Source organism: Pholis gunnellus (assembly GCF_910591455.1).
Source record: "Pholis gunnellus genome assembly, chromosome: 20".
Classification (NCBI taxonomy): domain Eukaryota; kingdom Metazoa; phylum Chordata; class Actinopteri; order Perciformes; family Pholidae; genus Pholis; species Pholis gunnellus.
In genome coordinates, this window is record NC_136547.1 from 11,923,993 (window position 1) to 11,949,130 (window position 25,138).

A 25,138-nucleotide genomic window follows, 5' to 3' on the forward strand; every position below is an offset into this window, starting at 1 on the left:
ATAAATGTTTTCTCCTCATTGTTTCATTTGAGGGCTTTTTGAGGCCCAAAGAAAAATAGACATCTATTAAGAAACTGAAATAATTTCCTTTCTAAAACTGTTTATCATCGGTTGATCTGTTTGTCTTGCAAAGGTTAGAAATGGCTGCTTTATTTAGGCTTGGTATTTTAATCTTTATTAAAAAATACTTTACATTATCTCTCCGTCAGCATCAAATCCATTCATCTTATCCACCGGTGCATCACATGATGTATTCTGACAGATTTGTATGAGCCATCCATACAGAACACGCCTGCACTTCTGCACTTGCAGATAAAAAATGGACAGTCGCTGAAACAATTCAATAGGATCTGTATCCGAGGGACGGTTCTTGGTTTCTAGCATGCAGCTCACAAAAGTAAGAGACAGGAGCTCACACACCAGCAGTAGTAAGCGTATGTAAATATTACTAAAGAGGGAACACATTTGAAATTAGTTCTGAGTGTGAACAATAGTTTAATGGAGCAGTTTCACACCTTTTTCTTACTCAAATGAAGTGAGAGAAATTATAGATGCATTAATCAGATTCTTCTAATTGACTCTATAATAAGAAAACTACAATGATTATTTGGTAAGTGCATTTGTAGAGTTTGACATAATATAATGCATAAACCTAAATCTGCAGGGACGTAGACATGACAGTGCAGCTCACTGGACTGATCTCACGGGTTCACACAAGCTGCAGTTCTGAAGTGAAAGCTAGATGGCGCCATCTCTGCACAACTATCTGCTGCACATAGTGAGATAAAAGAACAACAACGTAGGCTTAAGATGCTGTAGGATTTATTACGTGTAAACATTCATAAATGTTTGAATAAAATATAAACTTATTATACTTTGAGTACAGCTTTTAACATTCATGATCCAGTAATAAACGTATGGAGCAAAGACAAATTACAGCTTGAAACTGCTACAAAAAGGAATTTCTTCCATTGAACACGGGCCTTTTCTAGAAATAAAAGAATAACTCCTAACTTCTCACAGACGTCAGAACTGAGGGGATCAGACACTTACAGTAGAATACTTGTACATTTCAGTGTAGAAAAAAAACTGAAGTAGAAAAAGGAATATACAAATATGCAATATAAAATACATATAGCTTATTTCTTGTGTTCTTTTTCACATATAAATTGTTTTTTATACTTCTAGGCTGTAGTTCTCCGCCGTGACAGTCCCTAAAATTAGAACATCTGCCTGTAAAGTGGTTTATTTATTTACATTCTACAACATTCAACTCCTCAGCCTGTCATACAGTACAGTATTAAACTAGTAACCAGATGGACTATGAGGACTTTTCCTCATGATAACGGTGACAGCGACAGCGGGCGCTGCAGAGAGTCCAGACTCTCGGCCTGAGGCTCAGCTGTACCGGCTGCTGGAAGAACTGCGGCTGGACGAGCGGTACGACCTGCGAGCAAGAGGCGACGAGGGAAAAACATTACTTTTCGTGCACGCATTGAATGCACACACTTCACTGTATGCTTAGCGTCTTACCGGGATCGGCGGTCTGAGCTCCTGTAGCTGTCACTTCGCCTGCGCCCTCGTCTCCTGCTCGCACTCCGACTCCGACTGGAATAGCTGTCGTAGGAGTCTGACCTGCATTAACGTACGGAGAGATTATTTTTAGCCACGACTCCAGGCGAGTGTTATATTCACATAGATCTCCTTGGTTTTACAGGGAAAAAAAACAAAAGTCCTGGCATGAAGATAAAGAACCATCACTGATTGTATTACAAATACACGGCACAGCTATTTAGATGTGGTCCGCGTGCTTAGAGAACAACATTGATTGGTTATTCCCGCTTCATGCTCGATACGATAATTAATGACTACAGATAAGATTGATCTCTTCTCGGGCTGCGACGAACAATTATTTTAATCATCTGCTGATTGTTTTCTTGATACAAATTTTCTTTTGGTCCATAAAATGTAAGAAAAAAAAAAATAATAATAATAATTTCTAAAGCCCAAGGTGATGTCTTTTATTATCTGATTTTGTCCTATAAATCCTAAGGAAAAATAATTTTACTTTCTCACAAGACAAAGAAAAAAAGCAGCAAATCTTCAATTTGATTAAAAAAAAAGTATTAATCAGAATTAATGAATATTCACCTACTTGTTTTATCACTAAAGTCTTCACACAAAAGCCTTTTTCTGCTTGATTAATCTGTATTTTATCTTGAATATGGTGTTTACATGATCATGTTTATATTTGTGATTAAGAGGACTCGGTGACCTCTCACATGAACAACTCAACATTTATATTTCTGTCCGTTAGACCATTAAACAGCTCACAGACCTGGATCTCCGACGGCGATTATATGAGCGACTCCTGGAATGACTTCTACTGGACGTCCGACTGATAGAGGAAAAAAAGAAGAAAATACAGTTTAGTAGTTATTTAACCTGGACCCCATTTACTTCAATTCATCAAGACTTTTCTTGAAGAACTCCAGGTACCACGGGTTGAGTAATTGATCTACGAACGATCATTTTGTGGGTTCCTTTACAAGGCTGAAATCTAAAATAAAGAGCATGGCTAAAACCCCCCCCCCACGCTTCAAGGTGTCTTCTCTAAGTGGTTTCCACTGCTTTCAGCTGAAAACTCTTCCCCACTGGCACCCATCGAGGTGCCACAGCAGATTATTTAATCCGTGTTTCAGGCTGTACCTGTGACTCCCGTAACTCCGGTATGTTCTGCTACGAGAGCGCGACCGTCCTCGTCCACGCCTCCTCCTCCTCCGACTCCTACTGCGGCTCCTGAAATAATGAAGTTGTGTTGTCAATCACACTAAGATAGAACAAAAGAAGTCTGTCTATAGACACAGATTTAATCTTTTATACCGAATATTGTCCAAGGAGCCTCTCCGGTATTGGCCCTCACGCTCCTCATTTAATCTAATGTGCTTTGCGTCTCACCTGGAAAAGTAGCTGGAGCTGCGGGATCGACTCCTGGACCTGCTGTAGGAGTGGGACCAGCCTCTGGAGCGGGACCGGTGGCTGGAGGCCGAGCGCGATTTCTTCGGGCACCGCGTGTTCCCCACAGATGGGGACCTCTCCTCGCTGGAGCTCTCCTGGTTCCTCGGCCTCTGGTTGAGCCGCGCCGTCTTCCGCACCTCGTCGAACAGAGATCCCGGCCGGACCCGGCTTTTGCTTTTGATCTCCATTCTCACTCCCTGCGCGTTGGGAGCCTCTTGAATTTGGACGCGTTTCGTGGCGACGGGCGGCACGCTGGCGTTCTGGAGAGCCGACGTTCCTTTCAACGGCCTCCATTTGAAATTCATCGCCGTGCCAGCAGGTCTGCCGGCGGCCGCTTCATCTTGCAGGCCACCAGCTGTAGCTGTGGCGGGAACAGGAGGCTGTTCTTTGCTGTGGGGCAAAGCACTCTCTCTACTCGCCACATCTGAAGACCTTGAGGTAGATTTTAGGGTTAACTCGTTCTTATAAAAGTCCTGTGTGGCCGGATGTTCTACAATCTCAGCATCATGCTCTGGTGTACAAATGTCCATGTCATCTAATGATTCGTCCTCTTTGACGCTGGGTACATTCGCCCCGTTCCTCTTGGATGACTGAAGATGGAGTTCGGTGTGTTTGGGGTTTTTGTTGATACATTCTTTTGCTTTGTGTTGCGCCCTCTCTCTTTCCGTTTTAGGAATTTTGTTTGAAGGGGTACATTTCTCATTCACGCTGCCCACACCAGGCCGTTCTTTGACAACTCTACCGGGACTAGGTTTCTCTCGTTTTAATTCGTCCTCTTCTTCCTCCTCTCCAAACTCCAAAGGAGGCTGCCAGTGAAAAGTCTCCTTGAGCCTCTGATGTTTCCTCTTCGATCTCTTTCCTTTGTCCTTACTGTGACGGGAGCCGCTTTTGTTCTCGCTTCTCCTCTTGCGTTTATGCTTACGTTTGGCCTTCTTTTTGCTCTTGTGCTTCTCTGGCTCCGAGGCCTTCTCGGGACTTTCCTCTGGCTGACCGGAAGCAGCAGCGACCCCGTGTGCCAGTGCGACCGCTGCCTCTGACGTCTTCCTGGAAGTCTCGTTCTCCGATTCCGAACTGGCCTCCCCTTCCTCTTTTTCGGATATGGCTAATGTCCTGGCGGTTACATTTTCACAATCACTTTCGGAATTCCATCCAGTAAGAGCAGACAACTTCTTATCAAGAAGTTCATTGGACTGAACTGCTTGTTTCGGCTTTTTTGACAGGTTAGCGCTGTTGCTTTGGCTGACTTTATCACTGTCACTATCCCATTCAGACCTGCTGTTAAAGCGCTCTGCCAGCACGGAGCTGCACTGCTTTGTTTCTTGATCCTGTGAGCTGCCGCTCTCTTTTATTTTCTCCAAAGAGCCACTTCTCCCCGAGTCACCGATGTCCGGCTCACAGCTCGGCCTCTTCTCCGATCCTGGCTGAGCGTCTTGACTACTGTGGAGTGAAATGTACTTATCTACATTTTCGATCCTCTTCAGAGAGCTGTAATACTCTTTCCATTCCTCGTCCAGTGAACTCTTCTTGTTGCTGCATGTTTTCTGGAAGTTTTCAGAGTCTGATCTGCTGTCGGAGGATGATCTGCTTTTATACTTATGAGGGGATCTGGACCTGGACCTACTATAACTTCTGCTCCTTGAGCGACTGTATGAGCGGCTGTAGGACTTGCTTCTGGAGGACCTGCTGAATGGGCGCCCTGCAGGTTTGTGGCTTTCAGGGTCACCTGGCAGACACTTTGGCGTAATGGGAGTCTGAGCCTTTTCTGTTTTCACTGTTTGTCCAGTGGAGGAGCTGGGAGCTACTTTAGCTTTAATCTCCTGAATGTGGATGTAAGAGGGCTTCCAGGGCTTTTGATCAGGTTTCCAGCGTGAGGGTGGGGGACTGTCGCTCATCGGGATCGCCGGGGCACTTTCGGGAGCCGGGGCACTCGGGAGTCTGGGGACAGGTGGGACTTTGCTCTCTGGAAGCTTCTTGGACATCATGGAGTCCGCTTTGTGCTTGCTGGCTTTCCTCTTTCTCGGGGATCTGGCTAAACTCTTCTTTCTGGGTGGAGACAAAGATCTAGATCTGTACTTGGATCTGGATCTTGACCTGGATCTAGACCGGGATCGAGAATAGGACTGAGATCTGGATCTAGACAAAGACCGACCTCTAGACCTGGAAAGGCTTCTGGATCTTGAGTATGATCTAGACCTCCCTCTAGATCTGGACTGACTTGATGTGTAGGATCTAGAGTAGGACGGTGAGTCTCTGAAAGACGGCGAGGACCGCCGTCTCCTCCGAGTTGACGAATTATGCTGATTTGAAGAGGAGCCGGTTTTAGAGCGGGACCTTCTGGATTTCCTCTCTGAGGACACTGACCTTTCACCCACTGACGGGAAAGGCTCTTGAGGTTTGCTCTCGGAGCTCTTCTTCTTGCCACGCTTCCGTTTTTTGGACTTCTTCTTGTGTTTGGCTTTCTTCTTCTCTTTCACTTGTTGGCGGCGCAGGCTGGACCTCTCAGAGCTGCGGTCTGAGGAGTGCTCGGCCGACCGGGACCACGCAGATTCACTTCTGTCCTCCCATCTGCTTGAGGAATGGTCATTCAATCTGTGAAGTCAAAAGATGCATGAAGAAGACGAAAGAAATAACCGATGTTTGAAGTTACAGAGTCAAATATGAAGTCCTACTTGTCTCCTTTGCTCCATCTCTCAATGCTCGGCGCTTGATAAACTTTGGTTCTCTTCATCTCTTCTTTCCAATGTGGTGGAGTTTCACTGCTGCCACGTTCTTCCACAGATGCAGAGCGGGATTTAGACCTTGTGGGGGTGTGATATCTCTGCAACGAAACAATATAATGCTACTTCAAACTGCATTTAAAAGAATACATCAAAACTCTTAATGGAGCTTGCTGAGGTTGCGCTTAAAGGGGACATATTATTTATAAGTGCTTGTGCACACACATCATGTGGAGAGCGTCCCAACTCACAAACAGTGAAGTAAGACAAACCCAGTCAGTTTTTTGTGGGCTGCCACTTAGATTTGGCTGCTCTTATTACGTCACGTGCAGGCTCATTAGATGTCGCCCCCCCCCCCCATGTGACGTTCTCCACCCACTATTTGAGAAAACCAAAACGGAAGTTCTTTGTCCCTGGGGTCAATAAATAGATGTCCATCAATTCTTTACAGCAACGATTCTTACTCTTCTTGGATTGGGACTCCTTAAAAGAAGCAATATCTACTTACGACCAGTTGTGTACAAATATTGGCCCTTGGAATTAGTCAAACAAGCAGACTACTCCATGAACAAAAATACTACATGAGCACCAGATCGGATCATCTGAATATGCAAATCCCTGCTATTAGCTGAGGTGAGCATACCATTGTCCCTCTGCCTTTGATCTTCCGTCCAGACTTGGACACGGCTGGTTTCGGGTCAATCGAAACAGACGTTTCTTCTTTCTCAACTCTGAAAAGATCAAATTTCAAAGTAAACACCTATGGTTGATCACTTAAGTGTATACAGAATAAACTGAAATATATTTTTAAAAAAACTGACATCTCTGTTTTATCTTCCTGAGACGGCATGTCCCGGCGCAGCAGGAAGCGGTTCTCTGGCACCGGTGGGATTTCCTCCGGTCGGACCACAGGCTTCTCTCTCCGCCCACTCGGCTCCTTCTCTGCCTCCGCTTCACCGTCTCCCTCCAGCATCTCTCTTTCCACAGGACTGTGAGAGCTTCAACGACACAATACGCAAAACAATACGTTAAGGACAAACCCATCTCTCAGTGTCATCACTTCCATTTGTACTTGAATACACTGATCAGACCGGAGGCTCATGTGAGTAATTAGCAGGTAAAGAAAACTACCTTTGCTCGGCCGGCCGAACATCAATGTCCTCCTTATTAGATTCCCTCCTTTTCTTTTTAGACCGTTTACTCTTTGCGTGTCTCTTGTGCTTGCGATGTTTGCACTTTTCATCCGATTCGCTTTCAGATCCCACGGAAGAGGAAAATGGCGAGGACGAGTCGTGGGAATTGAGGGCCGAGTCAGCCGAGTGGGAGGTCCTTTTCCTTTTGCCTCCAAGTACTGGAGAATGAAACATAATGGCGTGCATGTTATTTCAATGGCAGGAGTCACTTTTAGGGTGGTGTAGCACTACAACAGCTAAAGCTTTGTTTGATCCCACCCGGTATGTCGGGGGCAATGAAAGCAGGCCTGGCAGAGTCAGGTGGGCAGATGCCAACTGAACTTCACAGAGATCACCTCGCTGATCCTCATTAAACAGAAGATCAGGTTACACGCTCTGTAACTAATGCCAGTGGGGGGGTGGGGGGGGGGGGGGGGGGGGGGGGGGGTGCTGGCATCAAAAAGCTAACCTCTTACAGAATGAGCACAACATATGACCCAGTTACAAGCATATGCAACACGTTATTCCCTACAGGAGATCAAACTAAAAGAGTAACAAATAATGGATTACATCTCTTTAAGGATGTCGAGAGATCTATCAGCGGTGACGGGATTTAATATTCATCAGTGTATAATTATCTGAATCTGAATGCAAGTTTCATTGTATTTTCATTAGCTTAGAATGAGCTCTTCATATAGACAAACCAAACACGGGCTCTAGAGGACCTTTCGTGTTTTTTACGAGTGGGGAGCGAAGGGGTATTCTGTTGGTTGCGATCTGCAACCTCACCACGAGATGGTCCTTTAAGAACGGATAGAAGTTGACGCTATCTGTTTTGAAAGGTCACGGTCGCTGCATCCTGGGCTTAGAGCCGCCCTGTGATTGGTTTAAAATAAATACAAACAAGCCAGAGCGTTTTCGTTTTCCTCTGTACCAGAGTGATAATGTGTGGAGCCTTTCTTTATCCTCAGACACAGCCCGGTGGACGAAGGTCTGGTTGTGCGAGACTAATATACACCAGACTCAGTAGTCTTACTGCACCCGGTGCAGTTTATTCCTCTGAGCTCCATTGTTGTCCAAAATGATTATAAACACATAAATGAGAAACAGGGTTTTAATTAGTTGCTGAAAATAGTCCCCATGCACTCCTATTTAAGTAGTGTTAGCTAAGAATTAAACAGAAATTACTGAGCATTTTGTAAAATTTAACAATGTATTTGACACATCTATTAAGTTTTATATCTTTAATGGGAACGAATGAGCTTGGGTGCCAGGAAAAGAGTAGGGAAGAAACAATAAAAGAAGAGAATAAAGCGAACCTCAAACTTCCAAGAGAATGCAGATCAGGCAACAAACTTACCATCATTAGCGGACTTGGTGATAAGTTGTCCACAGTCCATCACTCTGACATCAGCGTAGGGTCTGCTGGCTGAATCAGTCTTCAGCCCTTCGACCTTCTTTATCACTTCAAAGCCTGAGATGACGAGACCAAAGACGACGTGGACTCTGCACAGAAGGAAGAAAGACATCGATTGCCTGTTACAGAAACTTGACTATGAAGGTTCACTGTTATCTGTAAGCACCAAAGAGAAGTTGGATTTTTACCCATCGAGGTGAGGTGCCGTCTTGGTTGTGCTGTTTTGCGGAAAATCCAGCAAAGAAGCGAGGGAAGGTCAACCAATGGCAGTGGTTAGGGTCATGAGAAAGGGAGAAAAAGGAGGAAAAGAATAAGGATTAAACATGCAACTTCAACAAAGTGCGGGTGCTACTGTACTACAGGAAACATATCAAACAGGTGAAGAGTTGGTCAGAATGCCATTTGTTTAATGATATTTGACTGCAAAATCAATTTGGAAAAACACTCGCAATTTGGGCTGTTCTATTAAAAAACAGCCGTGAACAGGCAATAGAAACCCTCAACAGAGTGTCGGCAATTATGTGACCGTATTTTGATCTCCTTTATGCTTCAAGAGGTTTTTTTTAAATTAATTTCTAACTTATGGTGACAACCTGTTTTAGTGATAAAGAAAGTCAAATAATCGTGAATATCGTTCAAAACATATCTAAAGTGAACACTGTACTATAGAATAGTTGGAAATACAAACTACTGAATGAAATACAGTCAGGAGAGAGAGAGAGAGAGAGAAACTCAGCCTTGGAGACACATTACCTTGGAAGAGCAGGATGCTAGAGTTTCTGTAAATATTACACAAAAAACGGCAAGAGAAAAAATGTAACACATTTGTAGGTAAAAAAGAATGAATCCATGTTTCCCTTTGAAAATCAACTACACACAGAGAGGGAGGTGGATGACTTTCACACTCAATGACAAGTTCTACTCGACAGTTTCAAAAAGGGACAGAAAGCAAATAATGTAAGTGACCTGTCAGTTAAATGGTGAAGTTTATTAAAAAGGTGCAGAGTGTTACTCACATGAAGAACTGGGAACCGTTGGTGTCCTTCCCGCGATTGGCCATCGACAACAGGAAGGCTCTGTCGTGTTTGAGAATGAAGTTCTCATCTGTTGGCAGCAGAGAAAGAGGGATCGAAGTCTCAGAGTCGTTCTCTGATACGTAACAACGGAAATATTCAGGGAAGAACAAGACAAAAGGAATAACCATTTTTAACCAACAATCTAATCATTGCCTCACCAACCTGTCCTTCCATACAGGTACAGTTTGATAAAAAAAAGGTTTTTGTTTGTTTCTTCTAGTCCTTTACCAAACTGGTTTTGTATGATTTAAACTACAAATCCCGAATATTTTACATCATTCTGACGTATTCTATTGGTTCCCATTCAGTTTAACAGGCTATACGACACAAATTGCTTGCTTGAGATGGATTATCTATCTGTTGCATTTCTTCTCATCGAGGTTACATTATCCCCAGGATCATTTAAAAAATCCTCAATTTTCAGAAATAGCTAATTTATTGTAAAGCAGAAGAAAATGTAGCAGTTGTAAAAGCAAGTGTCTGATTTTATTTGCACACTAAATGAACGTAAACCAAACATACTGAATGTTTTGGATATACGGTCACTCACACGAGCGTGAATGTAAATAGTTAATAAAACCATGGAAAGTTCACTCATAAATATTTGCATATAATTTGGAAAACACAAACACTAAAATGCTTTCCAAATGCCTAAATCTTTATTTGAATATAATTATAAATATCTTATTGCCACTGTGGCACTTTATGAGTCTTCCTATCTAGACGAGAGCCTGCAGCCTGTATGTGACTACACGCCATAGCAGCCATGTAGCTATAAATACCACGTATGTAACATTAAAGGTAACTTGAGCAGCACGAGGCTCAGGGTGTCCGTCTGAATAGAGAATCCTGTGACATCCCTTCAGCACAAATTTGCATCTGCGCCACTGCAAACATTTGCACTGTTCTGACTGACAGAGGAAGGTGGTGGGGACAATGTTGACATGGTGTTACTGAGCTGTGTACATCTCTTACCTTCTCATTTTTGCAAAAGACCACTCTATAAATAAAAGAATATGTTGAAAATTTTAGGCAGGTAGATTGTAGCTTTCAGTAATACCTATTCTCCATGCGGATTTGATAAAGCCCACTACTGTTCCTAATAGAAGACAGCACTATACAATGGAAAAGTGAACGTCAACAGAGTCATTCATAGGAAAATACACAAGAAAACCATTAATAACAGAACAGGCACATGCAACATTTTGCTCATGCAAAAGTAGCTAAGAGACATCAATAATGGAGCCTGTTAGTGAGATAATTAGATATTCACATTACCTTCAAAGTAGCCTCCGTATATGGCTTCTCCCCCTCTTCCATTTCCTGCGGAGGTTAACACAATAATGTCATTTAGCAAATAACAGAACATTACAGAAAAAAATGCTATCTGCAGAAAACGCATTTTGGACAAAGTGGTGAATGCGTGTGTATAGGACACAGTTTTGAAGTGGCGGCCACATTCTGGAAACATGTGTGTTCTCCTGGATTCCTGCCATAAACATGTTGGATCTAACTGATTAACAGTGTCTATCTTTACCAGTTTGAGCTGTAACTACTGTGAAACAATGCAAAGCATCATCAAAAACATTTTGCAGCATTTCTTTCCCCTGTTGCTTTCCATTGGATTTTATGTAACAACAATAAATGGAACCAGCCGAATTAACTCAGACGTGTCTTATAAACACACACTTTCAAATGAAATGAGGTTATATGACATTCTTACTGTACCTTCAGTAAAGTCGCCTCCCTGGACCATAAAGTTCTTTACAACTCTGTGAAAAGTGGAGCCTTTGTAGCACAGCTTTTTCCCTGTGATTTTGCCAGTTCCCCTTTCACCTGTAATTACATGCATGTCAAATGAGCTCTCGTCGTACACCAAACAGTCAACAGAACGGCAACCGCAAAAGCATACCAGATGCCTTGAGGTGACCGTGGGGATTTCAGTAAACTGGAAACCTTTGTTCAGGCATTCTGTTGTTAAAACTCCTGTGCAGGCCTGCAGAATTAATTAAGAAGATACCAACGGGGGACGGAATATTGCCCCAGAGCTATTGCCCTCCTGGCTTTCCCTTTCCCTTATGGCGAATGCAGAGATTTCATTAGATGTGTTGATGTGTTCGAGGGTGCTTTCTGAGGACAGAAGGCTGGCTGTTCAAACGTGCAGCTTAGGTTACTAATCTTCCAGTAGCTTTTGCTTCACTGGTTTCAGCATTGTTCCGAGGGTTCAGTTTCTAATAGTGTGAGCCGATCCTCTCCTAAAAGGACACATTATAGCAAACTGCCCAGCTGTGTTATGTTGCGTCTGTGTGTCCAGGAAAAGGAACAGACTAACCAGCCAACCTCTCCCATGTCTGCCCTCGTCAGCGTCGCATTCCCGTCGGCCAGTTGGGGTGTGAAAAAAATGAGATGGAGCATCGATCTGCAGTCTGTTTGCAGATTTATGGCTATCTCTAGGCAGACCGCTGCTCAGTGGGATGACATATAGAGGGAGGCAGACCAGGAACCCTCTATCGGTGCAGTGACTCCATCTGTCGCCGGACAACACGACACTACAGCTGTTAGCTCCTTTCCTCAATATCAAATGACGAGAGGGGCATGTAGCGCGACACCGTGGTTCTTATTTTAAATTCATATCTCATATTGTTATTTCTTCATCTACTCATTATGATTATATTTCTGGCAGAGACAGGAAATATTAGCAAGAGATGTGGAAATGCAACTTTCTTGTTACACAAACATTTGGTTAATGCAGTAAATGTTGCAAAAGCATGACAGGGAGTAAAACCTGTCCTTGTCTGGTACTCACCTGTGCACAAACAGAGAAAGTTTTTGCTTGTCTTGGGACAAACATCGGAAAAGAGTTGGAAGACTATGCGCCCAACTACAAAACACAAGCAAAAAAGGAAAAAATATTAGCTCACATGATATATAAATGTGGTGTTACAAAAAACAACAACAATGAGGAAAGAAAATGAATAGGCCAAGGACACCATTAAGAGTTACAAGTAGCCCAAATGTTACTACATGGTACACTTTTAATCAGCCTCCAGCAATTAGAGGACTCCTGTGGTGAAGCTCAGGCCTCATAGAAACTTTTCCATAGCTCGGTGCAAATCGGAAACTATTTTTACGAGTCTGATGGGAGGTTTGTTTTGTCCCTCTCTGTCCAAATTTGACTTAATAACAGCTATCTAGCCTGAGGCCACTAAACTGATCAGTACAATAGCTAATAGCTTCTCAGGCTTAGACTTAAATACCAACATTCAGTACAGATCCGATAATCACAAAACCAGTCTGCCAAGCCGGTGCAGCACAAAGTGCTCCACTTTCATTTTGTACAACCCAATGATTATCAATCAGAAGCTCACAAGGTTACACAACAACCTACATAGAGACACAGTTTAAACATCTTTATTGACGATGTCAGATCAAAGTGATCGGCTATGAAAACGAGCTGAGGCTGTTCACATGTCTAACTTATTCTCATACCACTGAAGTGATTTTAAATTCTCTTACCTGGCTCCCGGTTGAGCTCCACATCGAAGTAACACTGAGGGCGGTCTTTCACCCCCATTCTGATCAAAGTCCGACGACCTAAAACGTAGAAAGGGTGCAAAAGAAAATACTAAGCAGGGGGAAATAATAAGGTTCCCTTCTCTTAAAGAAGCAGTAAGCTACTGAAGTGTACTCCTTCAACGCACAGCATATTTAGAAGAGTGTGTTGGAGACAATGTAGAGAGACTAAAAGACAGAGAGGGAGGATAGAAACAGAGAGGGGAGGAGAGAGAAGGATGGGAGGGGATGAATACGGGGAAATGTACTGGCTATGCAAATCAAAGCACAGCACAGCTTCCTAGCTGTACATTTTTAACTCTGTTTCCACTGACCACTTAGTAAAATATCAGGTTCTGCTACTACTGACAACATAGTCAAAGTGGGAGTAGACAGAAGTTCATCTTCAAGGTGTGTCGGTGGCCACTACAACAATGTAAGCAAACACCAACGATAGGACCATACCTCGCACTGTTTACCCGTGTCAAAGGATTCATGACACCGACCCTAATTATGTTTCCAAAACCCTGCCTCAACGTGTTCAATGTCAGTGCTCCTCTCCTGCTGCAATACAATGTTGCTGTTCAAATCTACACACCACTATTTGGTGTGTCAGCAGCCTCACACAACATACGTGCATGACTTAACACGCCTGCCTTGCCAGACATTGTTTCGCTGGCAAAGTGCAAGTCTCGCAAGACAGCAGAGCACCCAATAATCTGTCAGCAATTATTTATTTAAAGCTTAATCTTCGCATGAGACAGGCGACATATTGTTCAGAAAATGCTGAGTCACTGTGCTGACATAGAAAGATTATGACCTCACATGGTGTGTGTTTTGGGTGTGTTGGGATAATAGTCTAACAAGAGGAACAGAGAGCATGCATTATTCTACTGGACCACAAGGAAAGAGAAAGCCCTTGCAGAAGAGTATAAAGAAGACATTTCTACAACTTAAATTGTCAATAAACTCTACTTTTAAGCACACTCATGAACAGTTCCTGATGCACTCTGCTGTATGTTACTCCACAGCTAATGTGCATTCACGAATGCGATCAATAGAAGATGTTGACAGAAATACATTAATAGCCTAACTGGTATCATGTTACAAAGCTTCACTGTGTTGTACCATCGTAAAACTCCCTTTCTAAATATAGACAGCAATGATAGCCTCAGGAGAAGTATTGTCAAGTATTTAGTTGCATAAATTTGAGGTCATGTGTGCTACAGGTCATTCAAATCACGAAGACCACAATGGCTAATACCGGTAATGTTTTAATGAAATATAACGTATAGCTAAATGTGTGTTAATGCACCACAAATATTGTCAATCCTGACAAGAAAGGGCACTAAGTATTAGCCTTTGTAACTATGTCCACATTCACCACTTGTTAGTGGGGAAAACATTTTACTCACGACAGGTTGAAACCATATTTAGAGCAATAACATAACCACAAGTAATCACGGGCTACATAGCTAACAACAGCTAACACAAACGTGTGAGCTAGCAGCTAATAGCTAACGGCTAATACCGTTCGCTATCTTAAATTCGCTCGCTCACGTTAGATTTTTTTCTCAGCTGCAATTACATTCAAATGTAGTAACGTTGGATAATAATGTGCATATTACATGGGTTAACTAACCTCTGTACAGTAGCTATCCAGGCAAATAGCTACCCGACAATCACTATATGCTAACTTCACTTTTAAGTGAAGAGGTTGGGGCTTTGCATGATACTCCGACTGGTTAAGAATGAGTTTTTTGTCCCCTTCGAGTATCCGTAGAAGATTTGTTGTGGTTTTGTTGTATCCGGAAAACGATTTCAAGTTAGCTCGTTGGCTATATTTAATAAAACTTCTTACGTATGTGTAAACAATAGCTTATTAAAATTATCTGTATTAATCTCAGTTAATAGAAATAATGCGATTGCAGTCGTAACAGGTATCTGAAGCTGGTGTATTCCCTTTATATGATGTTGTAACGTCGGTCAGCTAACCTTTAGGAGCTAAGTAACAAGGTGCAGCATGAAACCGATGACAATGAGGTAAGGAGTTACTACACGTATATCATTTAACTTACACTGAAATCTCCCTTGTTTTCCAAGCAGAGCAAAAAGGATCTAGACTGCTCAATTTTTAAACCTACGCTCTTAATAATATACACTCAGTCTATGTGTGCACCTGCTGAAACTAATATGGTCTAACACAAAACATCTCAACAGTCCTGTATTAATCATTCCTTTGTGAAGGTGCAAATAGTAAAAAGAAAAAGTTTGATAGTAGTATCTCATTAAACAGTTTGTGCTTTAGGGACTTGAGATGACTATTTCCTGACATTTTCTAGATCAAAATTAAATGATTATTCAATAGAATGATTGTCAAATTATGAAAGTAATGTGTTTAAAGCTCTAACATAGCAATACTGATGACCTGATCTTCCTCTGTACCCCATCTAGGCAGTGTGATCTCCACGGACCTTGTGGATCATGTCTCTGATCCTGTTTGCCTTTGTGGTCCGGGTGAGGGATGGACTCCCCCTGTCGGCCTCCACAGACTTTGAGCACAACCGCGAGCTCCAGGAGAGGAAGCAGCAGCTCAGGACCATCAGCAAGACACTGGCCCGTTTCCCTGACAGAGGGACCATCAAGGGCCGGGAGCTCAACATCTAGTAAGGATTCAGGAAACAAAGCAGCAGCAGACTGTTTCATTTGAGCTCTTTTTAAGGCCCAAAATACACAGTCTAAAGAGAGGGTATATTTGATTTTGTGATGCCGAAGACAGACCGAATGTTGTCCATTTGATCACAGGGGCATCCGTGTCACACTGCGTCAGGCTGTTTGTTTACTAAACACCTTTTCTCCTCTCACCTGTTCAGCTTCGTCTCTTCAGAGGGTGTATCGTACATGACCGTGTGCCACTGCAGCCTCCCCGTTGCTCAGGCCTTCTGCTTCCTGGAAGATCTGCGCTGGGAGTTCACAGCATGCTTCACTAGCACTGTTGTTGCCTTGGCAGCCAGGCCATATCCGTTTTTGGAATTTGGTGAGTAGGAAGAGAAATGCTGTCATCTAGATTTGGAACGGCAAAGGATTTCGCTCTGAATTCAAACATGTTGTGTTGAATGACAAACAACGCTACTGTGCCGTTACAAACTAAAGATGCGTTGCTTTATCCTAATGTGACGTTGCTGCAAATTGACAGACAGCACCATTCAGAAGCTGAAGCAGCATTACAACCAGAGCGGTGGTCCGGCTCTGGAGGTGACATTGGCAGAGGTCCAGGGGGATCTGAGGGTCCATCCACCACAAGTAATTAACTTGGAGGAAGTGGAGCTCACCAACGGCACTGCAAATGGGCACATGGAGCAAGGTCCTGGGTCTGGTAAGACTGACCCTATGACTTGTACAGTGTAGCATTTACAATACAGTGGTTTATTACTTCACGTTTATGTCATGCAGAAATGAGGACATGGTTTCACTTTCTTTTGTTTAAACAGGTCAGAATGGAAGACTCCAACCAGTGACAGCGGCAGGCATCCTCTCTCTGGTCCTAAATATCGTGTGTGCATCTTTGAACATAATCCGCGGTGTTCACCTCATAGAGTACACATTCCAGGTACGGCCAGTGCCATCCTGTCGCCAATGCTGCAAATGTATCTAAAAAAGGAGTGCAGCATGTTGATAAATATTCTATACATATAAAGTATATTCAAAAAAGTGTTTTACAGAAAGAATGCTTTGCTTTGTTATGTTTAGTTGGGGATTTTATTTTGAAATTGTCATGTATAAGCTGGCAGAACTGGCTGCTGTGCATTTTGCTGTGAAAGCAGAGGTTTGATAATGATGAGGTTCTGCACAAAACTGCCAATTTTGCACTACTGTGTGCGTCAGCTATAATCTGAAATAAATGTGGTACAGTATAAATGATGTAGACTTTAGTCTGAATGACAATAATCGTTTTCCCTTTTCTACGCTCAGGATGATTATGAAGGTATATGGAATGTTGTGGCATTTCTTCTGGCGTTTGTCTGCTGTCTGTTGCAGGTAACTGTAGTTTCACATTTTGATTGCAAACTTACACCCGCTCATGTCAAACTCTCTCCGACACCGTGTCAATGACCTCTCTTGTGTCCACAGTGCCACCTCTACCTGTTCCACTCATCTCTGAAGAAACCCAAGTCCTTCACTCTGTTGGTCGTGATTGTCCTATGCAACCTCTACCTGCTCGGCCCGAGGAACCCGTGGCAGCTGATTTTCCACATTTCGGTCGCCTCCCTCTCCACCGTCCTCATCCTCACCCGCAAACTCCAAGACAGAACCAATGACTGCGGGGTCTGAGGAGCAGAGGACACTTTACTGCGTTGCACCACTCGCAGCTCTTTCGGGGTGCAGGTGAGAAAGACAGGCAAGCAAATGGCTTGATCCACAGGAGTTATGAAGATGTTGTTTGGCTTTTTAACAAAAAAAACATATTCACGACTTTTGTGTGATCACGGAAAATGACAATTAAGTTCATATCTTCTTGTATACGGTATGTACTTGCACTTTGTGTACATTTCTTTACAAGACTGTAAAAAAGTATACAGTAAAATGCAGTTCTCTCTGGAAACAGATACTAACGGAAAAGCTAAAAGGAGATGTCTGTTTTAGAAACAAAATGTTTGTGCCATCCTGTCCTAAAAGGTTTTTGAGGAAAATTTAAGGATTATTTTCAGTCAGAATTTGTGTTTTTTTTTCTGTAGAAACAATAATTTCATCTAAGCCCTAACTGTTGAAGCTGGTCACGCTTTTCATTAGTTTCTGCTCACATTCAGCTCAGTATTATTTCTACTCGCACAGGCCATTGCTTATCTTTACATAATCAGTTGATCAATGCTAAGTGACAGTTGGTGATTGTAATAGACCGTAGATTTATATCAGTGTCAGTCAAGTAAAGCGAACAAACGGAGCTATTCTTATTTGGTTTCCATTAGTTGATCTTTAGGTGACAATAAGAACCCAATGCAAAGACGTGAGTGTAAAGCTGTGGGTTGTTTCATGCCTTACTGTGTGACAGTTGTTTTTAGTTTGTTGACTTATGTACAAATACACCGGCAAGTGCTCAGCTAGTCATTGCAAAGTTTCAAATGTAAGGGCTCTGTTATTTAACGACCTAATGGAAACTACATTCAAAACGGAGGGAATATGAGTCTTATAGTCATGTAAAGCATGATGTCATGGCATATTATTTTACAAAGTTTGGGATAAAAGGAGAATTTAACACATGAACTCCCATTTAAGACCCATTTTGGGATGATCATTACACATTTAGACCTTTTTAGTTTGTCTGTTTTTTTTTCTATTGATCTCTGCATTGTCAAAATGTAAACTGTGGGTAAGAATTTGAAAGCACTGATTCGACGGGTAAAATACTATTTAAATTTGTTGGAAGAAAAATGATTGACTGCACTATTAGGCTTAGATATGTTTGTGTTGGTTATGGCAATTGCTCTTGAATGTGTTGCATATCGGGTTCAGCTATTTATATCCTGATTTATGTTTACTTGGTTGAGTTTTTTTTGTCTTCCTTCAGGGTTTATAACGCGCTCATTACCTGTAGATCTCAGATCGTAATAAACAGAAATCATACGCTAATAATCTATGTTTGCATATAGAACGGTAGCGCTGCGTAATGAAAAGGCAAATACTCCTTTTAGTTTACTTTTTATAGCATTTTTGTGTATTTAGCTTCTTAGACATTCATTTGTAATAGCTAAACAGTTGCACTAATGTCAGTTAAGCGAGGGAGTACATTATTAGTTCATCGTGTTTGTCAGACAAGCAGAGTTGTGGCATTGTGTCCTTTTTACTAGACTATTTTATCAGGAAGGTTGGAAGGAATTTTACATGAAAGGAGTTTGTCATCAGACAATCCAAACGTCCGTCACAATAATGTACAAATACGTCACTTTTAGCTTGTAGCTCACGAAGATTGAAGAAATGTTTTCAGAGGAAACATCAAATGTAGTGTTAGCTGTAGATCGCACAATGATTCTCTTAAATCATTTGCAGTTTGTTCTCAAGTAGATTGTGCTATCTGGGTATTTTGGTTAATTGCTGAGAATTGGACCGGCTCAGTGACTTTTGCTGCTGTGTCCAAACACACTCTTGTTTAAATGAGGTTTCGTTGGATCGGGGTCATTTCAAATTCCATAAATAAGTTAAACTTTATGGTATTTTCTGTGCAGAACATTGGGGACGCTGTAATATATTTGATACAAATTAGGTTTCACTGACTCACCATTTTCCACTGTAGCCTACAAGTTGTTGACCAAATGAATTGTAAAATAATGTTGCCGCCAATATTCTAAAGATGTAGAACCAAATAACGTGGGGGGTATTTAAACAAAATTTAAATGGAAATGAAGGATCGTGTTGTTGATTATGATGGTTTATAATATTTAGTAGAAATTCACTGTACAATTGAAACATATGGCAGCCTTCTCTTTTTATGTTTTTTCTTTTTTTTTTATCAATATCTGAAGTCTTAAGTCTGATCTGAATACAGGAAACACTTTGAAAGTCATTCAGGTTGAGAAGTATGTTTATTTGGACGTTTTCTTCATGTTCAGCAGAAAGGTGTTATTTGTAATCGGACTCTCATGAGGTTGATTCAGTGGTTTGTGTGACTGCAACCTGTTTGTAACAATGGGAAGTGACGTAACTTTCATTCATTGTAACTGCCAAATACACTGGTGATCACGGGGCTTTATTATTTCCTGCTGTGGTAAAACTGACATTTCGTTAATAAATAGTGTCTTTTTTCCATTTGTTGATCTTTGATTTGTGTCTCTAAGATATGATTACCTCCATGTACAGCAGTGATCAGACAACATAAAGATATTATTATTATTAGGCTCATTTTACTTTTTAAAGTGTGTCTATATGCTACATCCAGATAAGAAGAGTTTTAAGCAAAGCAGGACAGGCATGGAGGAAAACCATAAATAAAAGTGCCATTTAACTTAATCTCAAATGTACATTTATTGATGTATTTTTTCCAATATTACACCAGAGGGAGCCCTTTCACAATTTACTGATCTTCATTAAAGTTTGTGTCAGCAAAGAGTGTTGTTCAGTTAGTTTTATTTTATTAGTTGATGATATTTATTAATACAAGTTCTACATTAGGCTACAGGTCAAGCACATCTAAGTTCACATTGATGTTTAAACAGCTGGAACAGTGAAATCAAGTACAACATGTCATACGTATGCACGTTGTGAATAGACTATAAGGTTTATGTGTTCATTTAAAGTCCAGGTAAAATATCTGTGTTCTCATTGTGCCAGTCGTGTAAGAGTTTTACATTTTAGTTTATATAAAAACACAGCTCATTTTCATCAGATAAACAGTTTATGTTGCCGACTTGTAGAACAAACACAGATGGCCGTTAGACAATGCTTGTGGAGTTGAGTGCAAACGTTCTCTGCAGGCTGCTGGCGCTGATATTTAAAAAAGTGAAAGTTTCTTGTGCCTCTAATTCGGGTGAATGTCTTGCACATCAAAATATTGACTTGGGCTTTGATCAAAGTTACAATAAAGAAGACAGCTTTTGGGGTGACGTGGTGGTGTCTGACGTGTTCTGTCACGTCAGTTTAGAAAGTAATTTGTCTTTTTTTTTAAATTTTTATTCAGGACCTTTTAAAGTTATAACATTAGCTCTAGTCCTCTTTAAGGCCTCACTGCATGGAGCCCAGTGATTAGAATGTTGTTAGAGCGATAATCCAGTTTTAATCCTCACATCAATAGAGTAGGAGATTGACCGTTTAGACCTTTGACCTTAAGCCACATCCCTCACTGCAGTTTCCGATAACGTCACAAATAAGCTCCAGTTTAATTTCTGGAGACGCCAATAAAACCCTGAATATCTGACTCTCTGTCCCCATTTCCATTTATATTTTACAGGCATTGAAGTATAGTTGTCTCATTAGCCGTTAAGCATGCAGAGCGTTAGTCAGCATTACCATGCATATTTAGGAAGGACATTTAATGTTGCAACCTACAAATAAATAGAACATGTTCTTCAGAGGTCTCAGTGCCATCATAAATATGACATCACTCCTGCTACAATCTGAATGATCGGCTTGAGTGACCCTCATTTGCAGGCATGAACCTCTTCTATCCTAATTGGCAACAGCTCCTGGTGTTGGGACGCTTCCCTCTCTGCCTTAACAAATAGGCTTAACAGCTTGGGTGGTCCTGCTGAAATGTTTATGGCTCACATTTCTCCCGCTCAAGGACTAGTGCCTCCTCTGCTCCCACATGTTCACAGAACAGCAGCGCTGTTGTTTAATGTTTTGCCTTATCAGCTCTGAGTCATATCAGAACACACAGCAAACGACTTTCAGATGATTTAATACAGTGTTTGCTACCTGATTCTATTTCCATGGTGTTGTAGAGGTGAAATAGTCTAATGCTTCTTAAATGTGATGGTTATTACACACACACACACACACACACACACACACACACTGGGCTGTTTCCTGTCCCTTTGCTATTTGTTGCCACTGACGGACAGTTGCTGACAGGCATTACATCTGCATTCACGTCAGGCAACATTTGACAGTAGCTGACTTGTGCTTGTACAAGCACCCTGGTTGACTAAGACTATGGAGTAGCGTTACTAATTCAAAACTATTTATTATAATTTAATAATAATACAAAATAATAACTGGCTGTGAGTTGCGAATGAGAGTGCGTGTAAGCTGGTTTGCAAGCAGGCTAATAGTAATGATGGATAAAACAAAGGTTGAAATGGATAGCAATAAAACAGGACAAACAGTTTAAATAATTAGCTAACATTAAATGCAATGGATAAATAGGTAAAATAGAAAGCAGGTAAATTGGATAAATGGATAAAATATGTCTATAAATGTGATGGATAAATGGTCGAAATTATTCCCTAAAAATATGGAACAGTGAAATAGCTAAAAGTAACAGTTAGGCTAATAGTAAGCTAGCTATGTAATCATTATAATGAAGGCTTAGTATATTATTAGTTGAAATAGATAACTAAATTATTGGATTAACAGCTGAAATAGCAAAATGCATTTAACAGTAAGTAGCTCAAATAGTTAGCTGAAAGTAGACCGACGGTTGAAATAATGAACTGAGATGGTGGCTAGTTATGGGTAAACACTTGAAGTAGTAGATAAATGGTTAAAATTAATGGAAGGGTAAAATATCTAAAAGTTAACATTAAGTTAGCTCGCTAAGTATTGGTTGAAAAAGAAGGATACAATAATGGATAAGCAGTTTAAATAACTAAATATAACAAATGGTTGCCACGGCTTGACCAAACCGAACTAAACATCGTTATTTTGGGCCTAATATCCACTTCTATTAATGATTAAAACAGAGTTGGGAACCATTGTTATGGTTGAAGTGGATATAACTGTGGCAGCAGCAAATACCCACCAAAACAATCTTACCTCTTCTGATATGTTAATGTAATGGCAGGAAGTCTTGAGCTCCAATAACTGAAATTACTTTGAGCCATTGATTTAATCAAGGTGAGTCCCTCTGGCACCTTCTCTTATCTAGCCTATTTCATTTATGTCTCAGGTCAAGTGCCCATATGCCATATATAATATCCATTCATTTCAAACACATTATTCATGTCTAATTTCCTGGTGCCATGACCGTAGCAGCCTCCCTGTGGAGGTCTCCAATATCAAAATGTGCTCTCTCTGCTTCAACATCAGTGGGTTTATATTCATGATTTATCTGGGTGGTCAGACAGATAACATTTAAGGCTCAAGTTTGGCCATTTCGAGGAAACCAGCTGTAAACGCAGCAGACATATCATCATTGTTTATATGGCAAACAAAGAGAGTTGCTTACACATCCAGCACATACAAAGCAACAGTTGGAGTCGTGTTTATGGCAACCTTCAGTCATATATTCACTCCCTTTTAGCTCTGCTTTTCTCTCCATCTGAATTGGTAGCTTACAATGTTTTATTGTTTTTTTTGCCAAACGTCTGGAAACAATCCCAATGTGAGCAGAGAGACTGAACCAAAACGTTAGCGCTGTGGGTTTGTAAGACCCCTCTGACATATGTCATAATTTGAACCATTGTTAATATGTATAAAAGAAAAAATATTATAGGAGCTATTGTAATTTAATAATCATAAATATAGACTATTTTAAAATCCAGAAACCTTTGCAGTTCTGCATCCTTCTACTGTTTGGATTCACAGTGTGTGCTTTCATAAATGTTGCAGGAATAATGGCTAAGCTTTTACTTTCACACGATGTCCCAGCTGTGATGTGTTGACGGCTATATAGAGTGTGTCCATATGCTTATTGGGATGTTCAACTATTCAAAGAGTCTTTGATGTTCCCTGCTCAGTGGCTCGCCTCAAGCAATGCATGAAATCACAAACCAACTTTACTTGCAAGAGTCTCCTGCTTTCTTGAGTCATCGATCAAGTTTTTTACTTCCTACAATTGATCCAAAGAGATGCAGCGAAAGTGATAAAGCTGAGGTTAAAATGTCATTGTTCGCATTGGAAACAGCAGATTGAAAAAGAAAAGAACGTCCATTTAGTAGCTGTTGTCAATAATATAAAACGATATTAATCGAACGTCCTCTATTAGTCGTTGAGAAAACAATCTCAACGTCACAAACGTCATTGTCCATTTAGTAACTGATCTGCAGCTTTTAGTCATATATCATTATTGGGATTAAATACTTTATCCTTCTTTCACATTATTGACAATCAAACCTTATAAAGTGAACTGTTGTTTTTTGATTTTGAAGATGTTGAATCTTTGTGTTTTCTCCAATATATACGGAAGTTATGCTACAATATGCTCACGTCTGTCCAACATCATCATTGCATTACTCAATACAGTTTAAAACGTTATTCAGTGAAATCATAGTGTATTCACTATATCAGAGTGTTATATTATATTAATTGTGACACATTAAATTGGACACATATACTGTGTAAGGCCTCTAGCATACGCAGCATAGGTCCAGTTGCCTTTGTTCCAAACACGCCACCAGTTCCCCGACCTCATGCGATAACTCTCGCAGCCCAGACGTAAATACAATGCAATCACTTCACCCAGACGAGATGGGATGCTTTAAATACTTCATGAGTCATTTTTTTCCCCATAGTGAATTATATATTCATGTCAAAAGTTAGATCAAGCATCCTGTCATTGCACAAATGTGTGGAACAATTTCCCAAGCTTGTTTACACCTCGGCCAAACATGAATCAAAGAGAGTAGCTTTCTCACAGTTCCTTCCATAGTGTGCGTTGGCAGTGACGGATCACTTTACATACTGAATGTAAGTGCATATGTTAGAAGAATGGCTTACCAACGATTGTGTGGTGCATTAATCAAGACTGAGTGAACCTTGCAAATCAAGATGAATCAACAATGCACCATTGCGACCAAAGAACTGAAGGGAAAAATAACATCTCTTAAAAGCTGTGATAATTGATTTTTCTTTTTTTTTGTTTCGGTGGCGGCAGAACAAACAAATTAAAAACATAGGCGCCATTGATTTGTTTTTGTGGATATGTCCGCAAACAGTGGCTTATGTACACATCCAGCATACCTGGTGCAACATTAGCAATCATCTGGATCTTTGTATCCACCTGAATGATGAATGTAAGTCCACATTTTTCTGTCTTTTATTTGTTGCTGCCCACCAACTCCTGAGGGAAATATCTCTCTCTTCAGCTGCTAAATGTTCCACTGAGCTGAGCTGAAAGGCTCTAAAACGCTGCGCAGAGTTGAGGCAAACTACAGAGTTGGTGATAATTCTCTGTGGTGTAGTCGCCACCAGTGGCCCCTTTCACATTACATGTAGTCATTTGCCCCTTTACTTCCTACTAATCCGCACCCCTCTGGATTTTTTGTCGTCCCCAACTTCTTGAGATGTAGCTTAGACCATGAAAGTACAGTTTTAGAACAGATGTATAATCGCTGCAAGTGTAAAGCTATTTTGTTATTCTAGTAATACCCCATTGTGCTACCGTATGTGCTTAAGGCACGGTTCTAATGGGTCAGTCAGGACCATTTTGTTCTTTCCTACCAGCTGGCATTGGTTGGCACGTTCAAGGTAGTGATGTGTTCTTCTATGCAAATGAAAAAGATCAAAGCTGCAGTACGACGTTCTCTTTGTGTAAAG

The 25,138-nt window shown here is 41.2% G+C and overlaps 2 protein-coding genes across 5 annotated transcripts; one reads left to right on the forward strand and one right to left on the reverse strand.

Moving 5' to 3' along the window:
- Positions 1-811: 811 nt before the first annotated feature.
- nktr (natural killer cell triggering receptor) lies at positions 812-14,684 on the reverse strand. 4 transcript variants are annotated; one of them, XM_079181426.1, is made up of 17 exons: positions 14,595-14,684; positions 12,917-12,994; positions 12,207-12,281; positions 11,129-11,236; positions 10,679-10,723; positions 9,341-9,428; positions 8,513-8,542; positions 8,268-8,413; positions 6,867-7,086; positions 6,557-6,733; positions 6,379-6,466; positions 5,688-5,836; positions 2,959-5,607; positions 2,710-2,799; positions 2,339-2,398; positions 1,534-1,635; positions 812-1,447 (listed from the first exon to the last, which is right to left on the reverse strand). In XM_079181426.1, exons 2-17 carry the CDS (start codon positions 12,972-12,974, stop codon positions 1,399-1,401), a joined length of 4,134 nt encoding a protein of 1,377 aa, XP_079037552.1. In that variant the 5' UTR covers positions 12,975-12,994; positions 14,595-14,684; the 3' UTR covers positions 812-1,398. The 4 variants fall into 4 exon arrangements, with proteins under 4 accessions (XP_079037552.1, XP_079037553.1, XP_079037555.1 ...); XM_079181427.1 differs by lacking the exon at positions 14,595-14,684 and having other exon boundaries at positions 12,917-13,105; XM_079181429.1 differs by lacking the exons at positions 10,679-10,723; positions 11,129-11,236; positions 12,207-12,281; positions 12,917-12,994; positions 14,595-14,684 and adding an exon at positions 9,078-9,103 and having other exon boundaries at positions 9,341-9,471.
- A 74-nt stretch (positions 14,685-14,758) lies between these two features.
- On the forward strand, positions 14,759-19,738 carry sec22c (SEC22 homolog C, vesicle trafficking protein). The gene is made up of 7 exons (XM_079180999.1): positions 14,759-14,995; positions 15,407-15,618; positions 15,826-15,989; positions 16,149-16,328; positions 16,444-16,562; positions 16,925-16,990; positions 17,084-19,738. The coding sequence occupies exons 2-7, from the start codon at positions 15,437-15,439 to the stop codon at positions 17,282-17,284; spliced, it is 912 nt and encodes a 303-aa protein (XP_079037125.1). The 5' UTR covers positions 14,759-14,995; positions 15,407-15,436; the 3' UTR covers positions 17,285-19,738.
- Positions 19,739-25,138: the final 5,400 nt, after the last annotated feature.

Excerpts from the sequence above, each read along its gene's own strand:
- nktr (XM_079181426.1), bottom strand. The coding sequence starts at position 12,974 with ATGGGGGTGAAAGACCGCCCTCAGTGTTACTTCGATGTGGAGCTCAAC. Across the intron at positions 7,087-8,267 it reads CACCAAGTCCGCTAATGATG|TACTTGGAGGCAAAAGGAAA; the intron begins GTAAGTTTGTTG and ends TTCATTCTCCAG. Across the intron at positions 2,399-2,709 it reads CGGAGTTACGGGAGTCACAG|TCGGACGTCCAGTAGAAGTC; the intron begins GTACAGCCTGAA and ends TTCCTCTATCAG.
- sec22c (XM_079180999.1), top strand. The coding sequence starts at position 15,437 with ATGTCTCTGATCCTGTTTGCCTTTGTGGTCCGGGTGAGGGATGGACTC. Across the intron at positions 15,990-16,148 it reads ATATCCGTTTTTGGAATTTG|ACAGCACCATTCAGAAGCTG; the intron begins GTGAGTAGGAAG and ends GCAAATTGACAG. Across the intron at positions 16,991-17,083 it reads TTGTCTGCTGTCTGTTGCAG|TGCCACCTCTACCTGTTCCA; the intron begins GTAACTGTAGTT and ends TTGTGTCCACAG.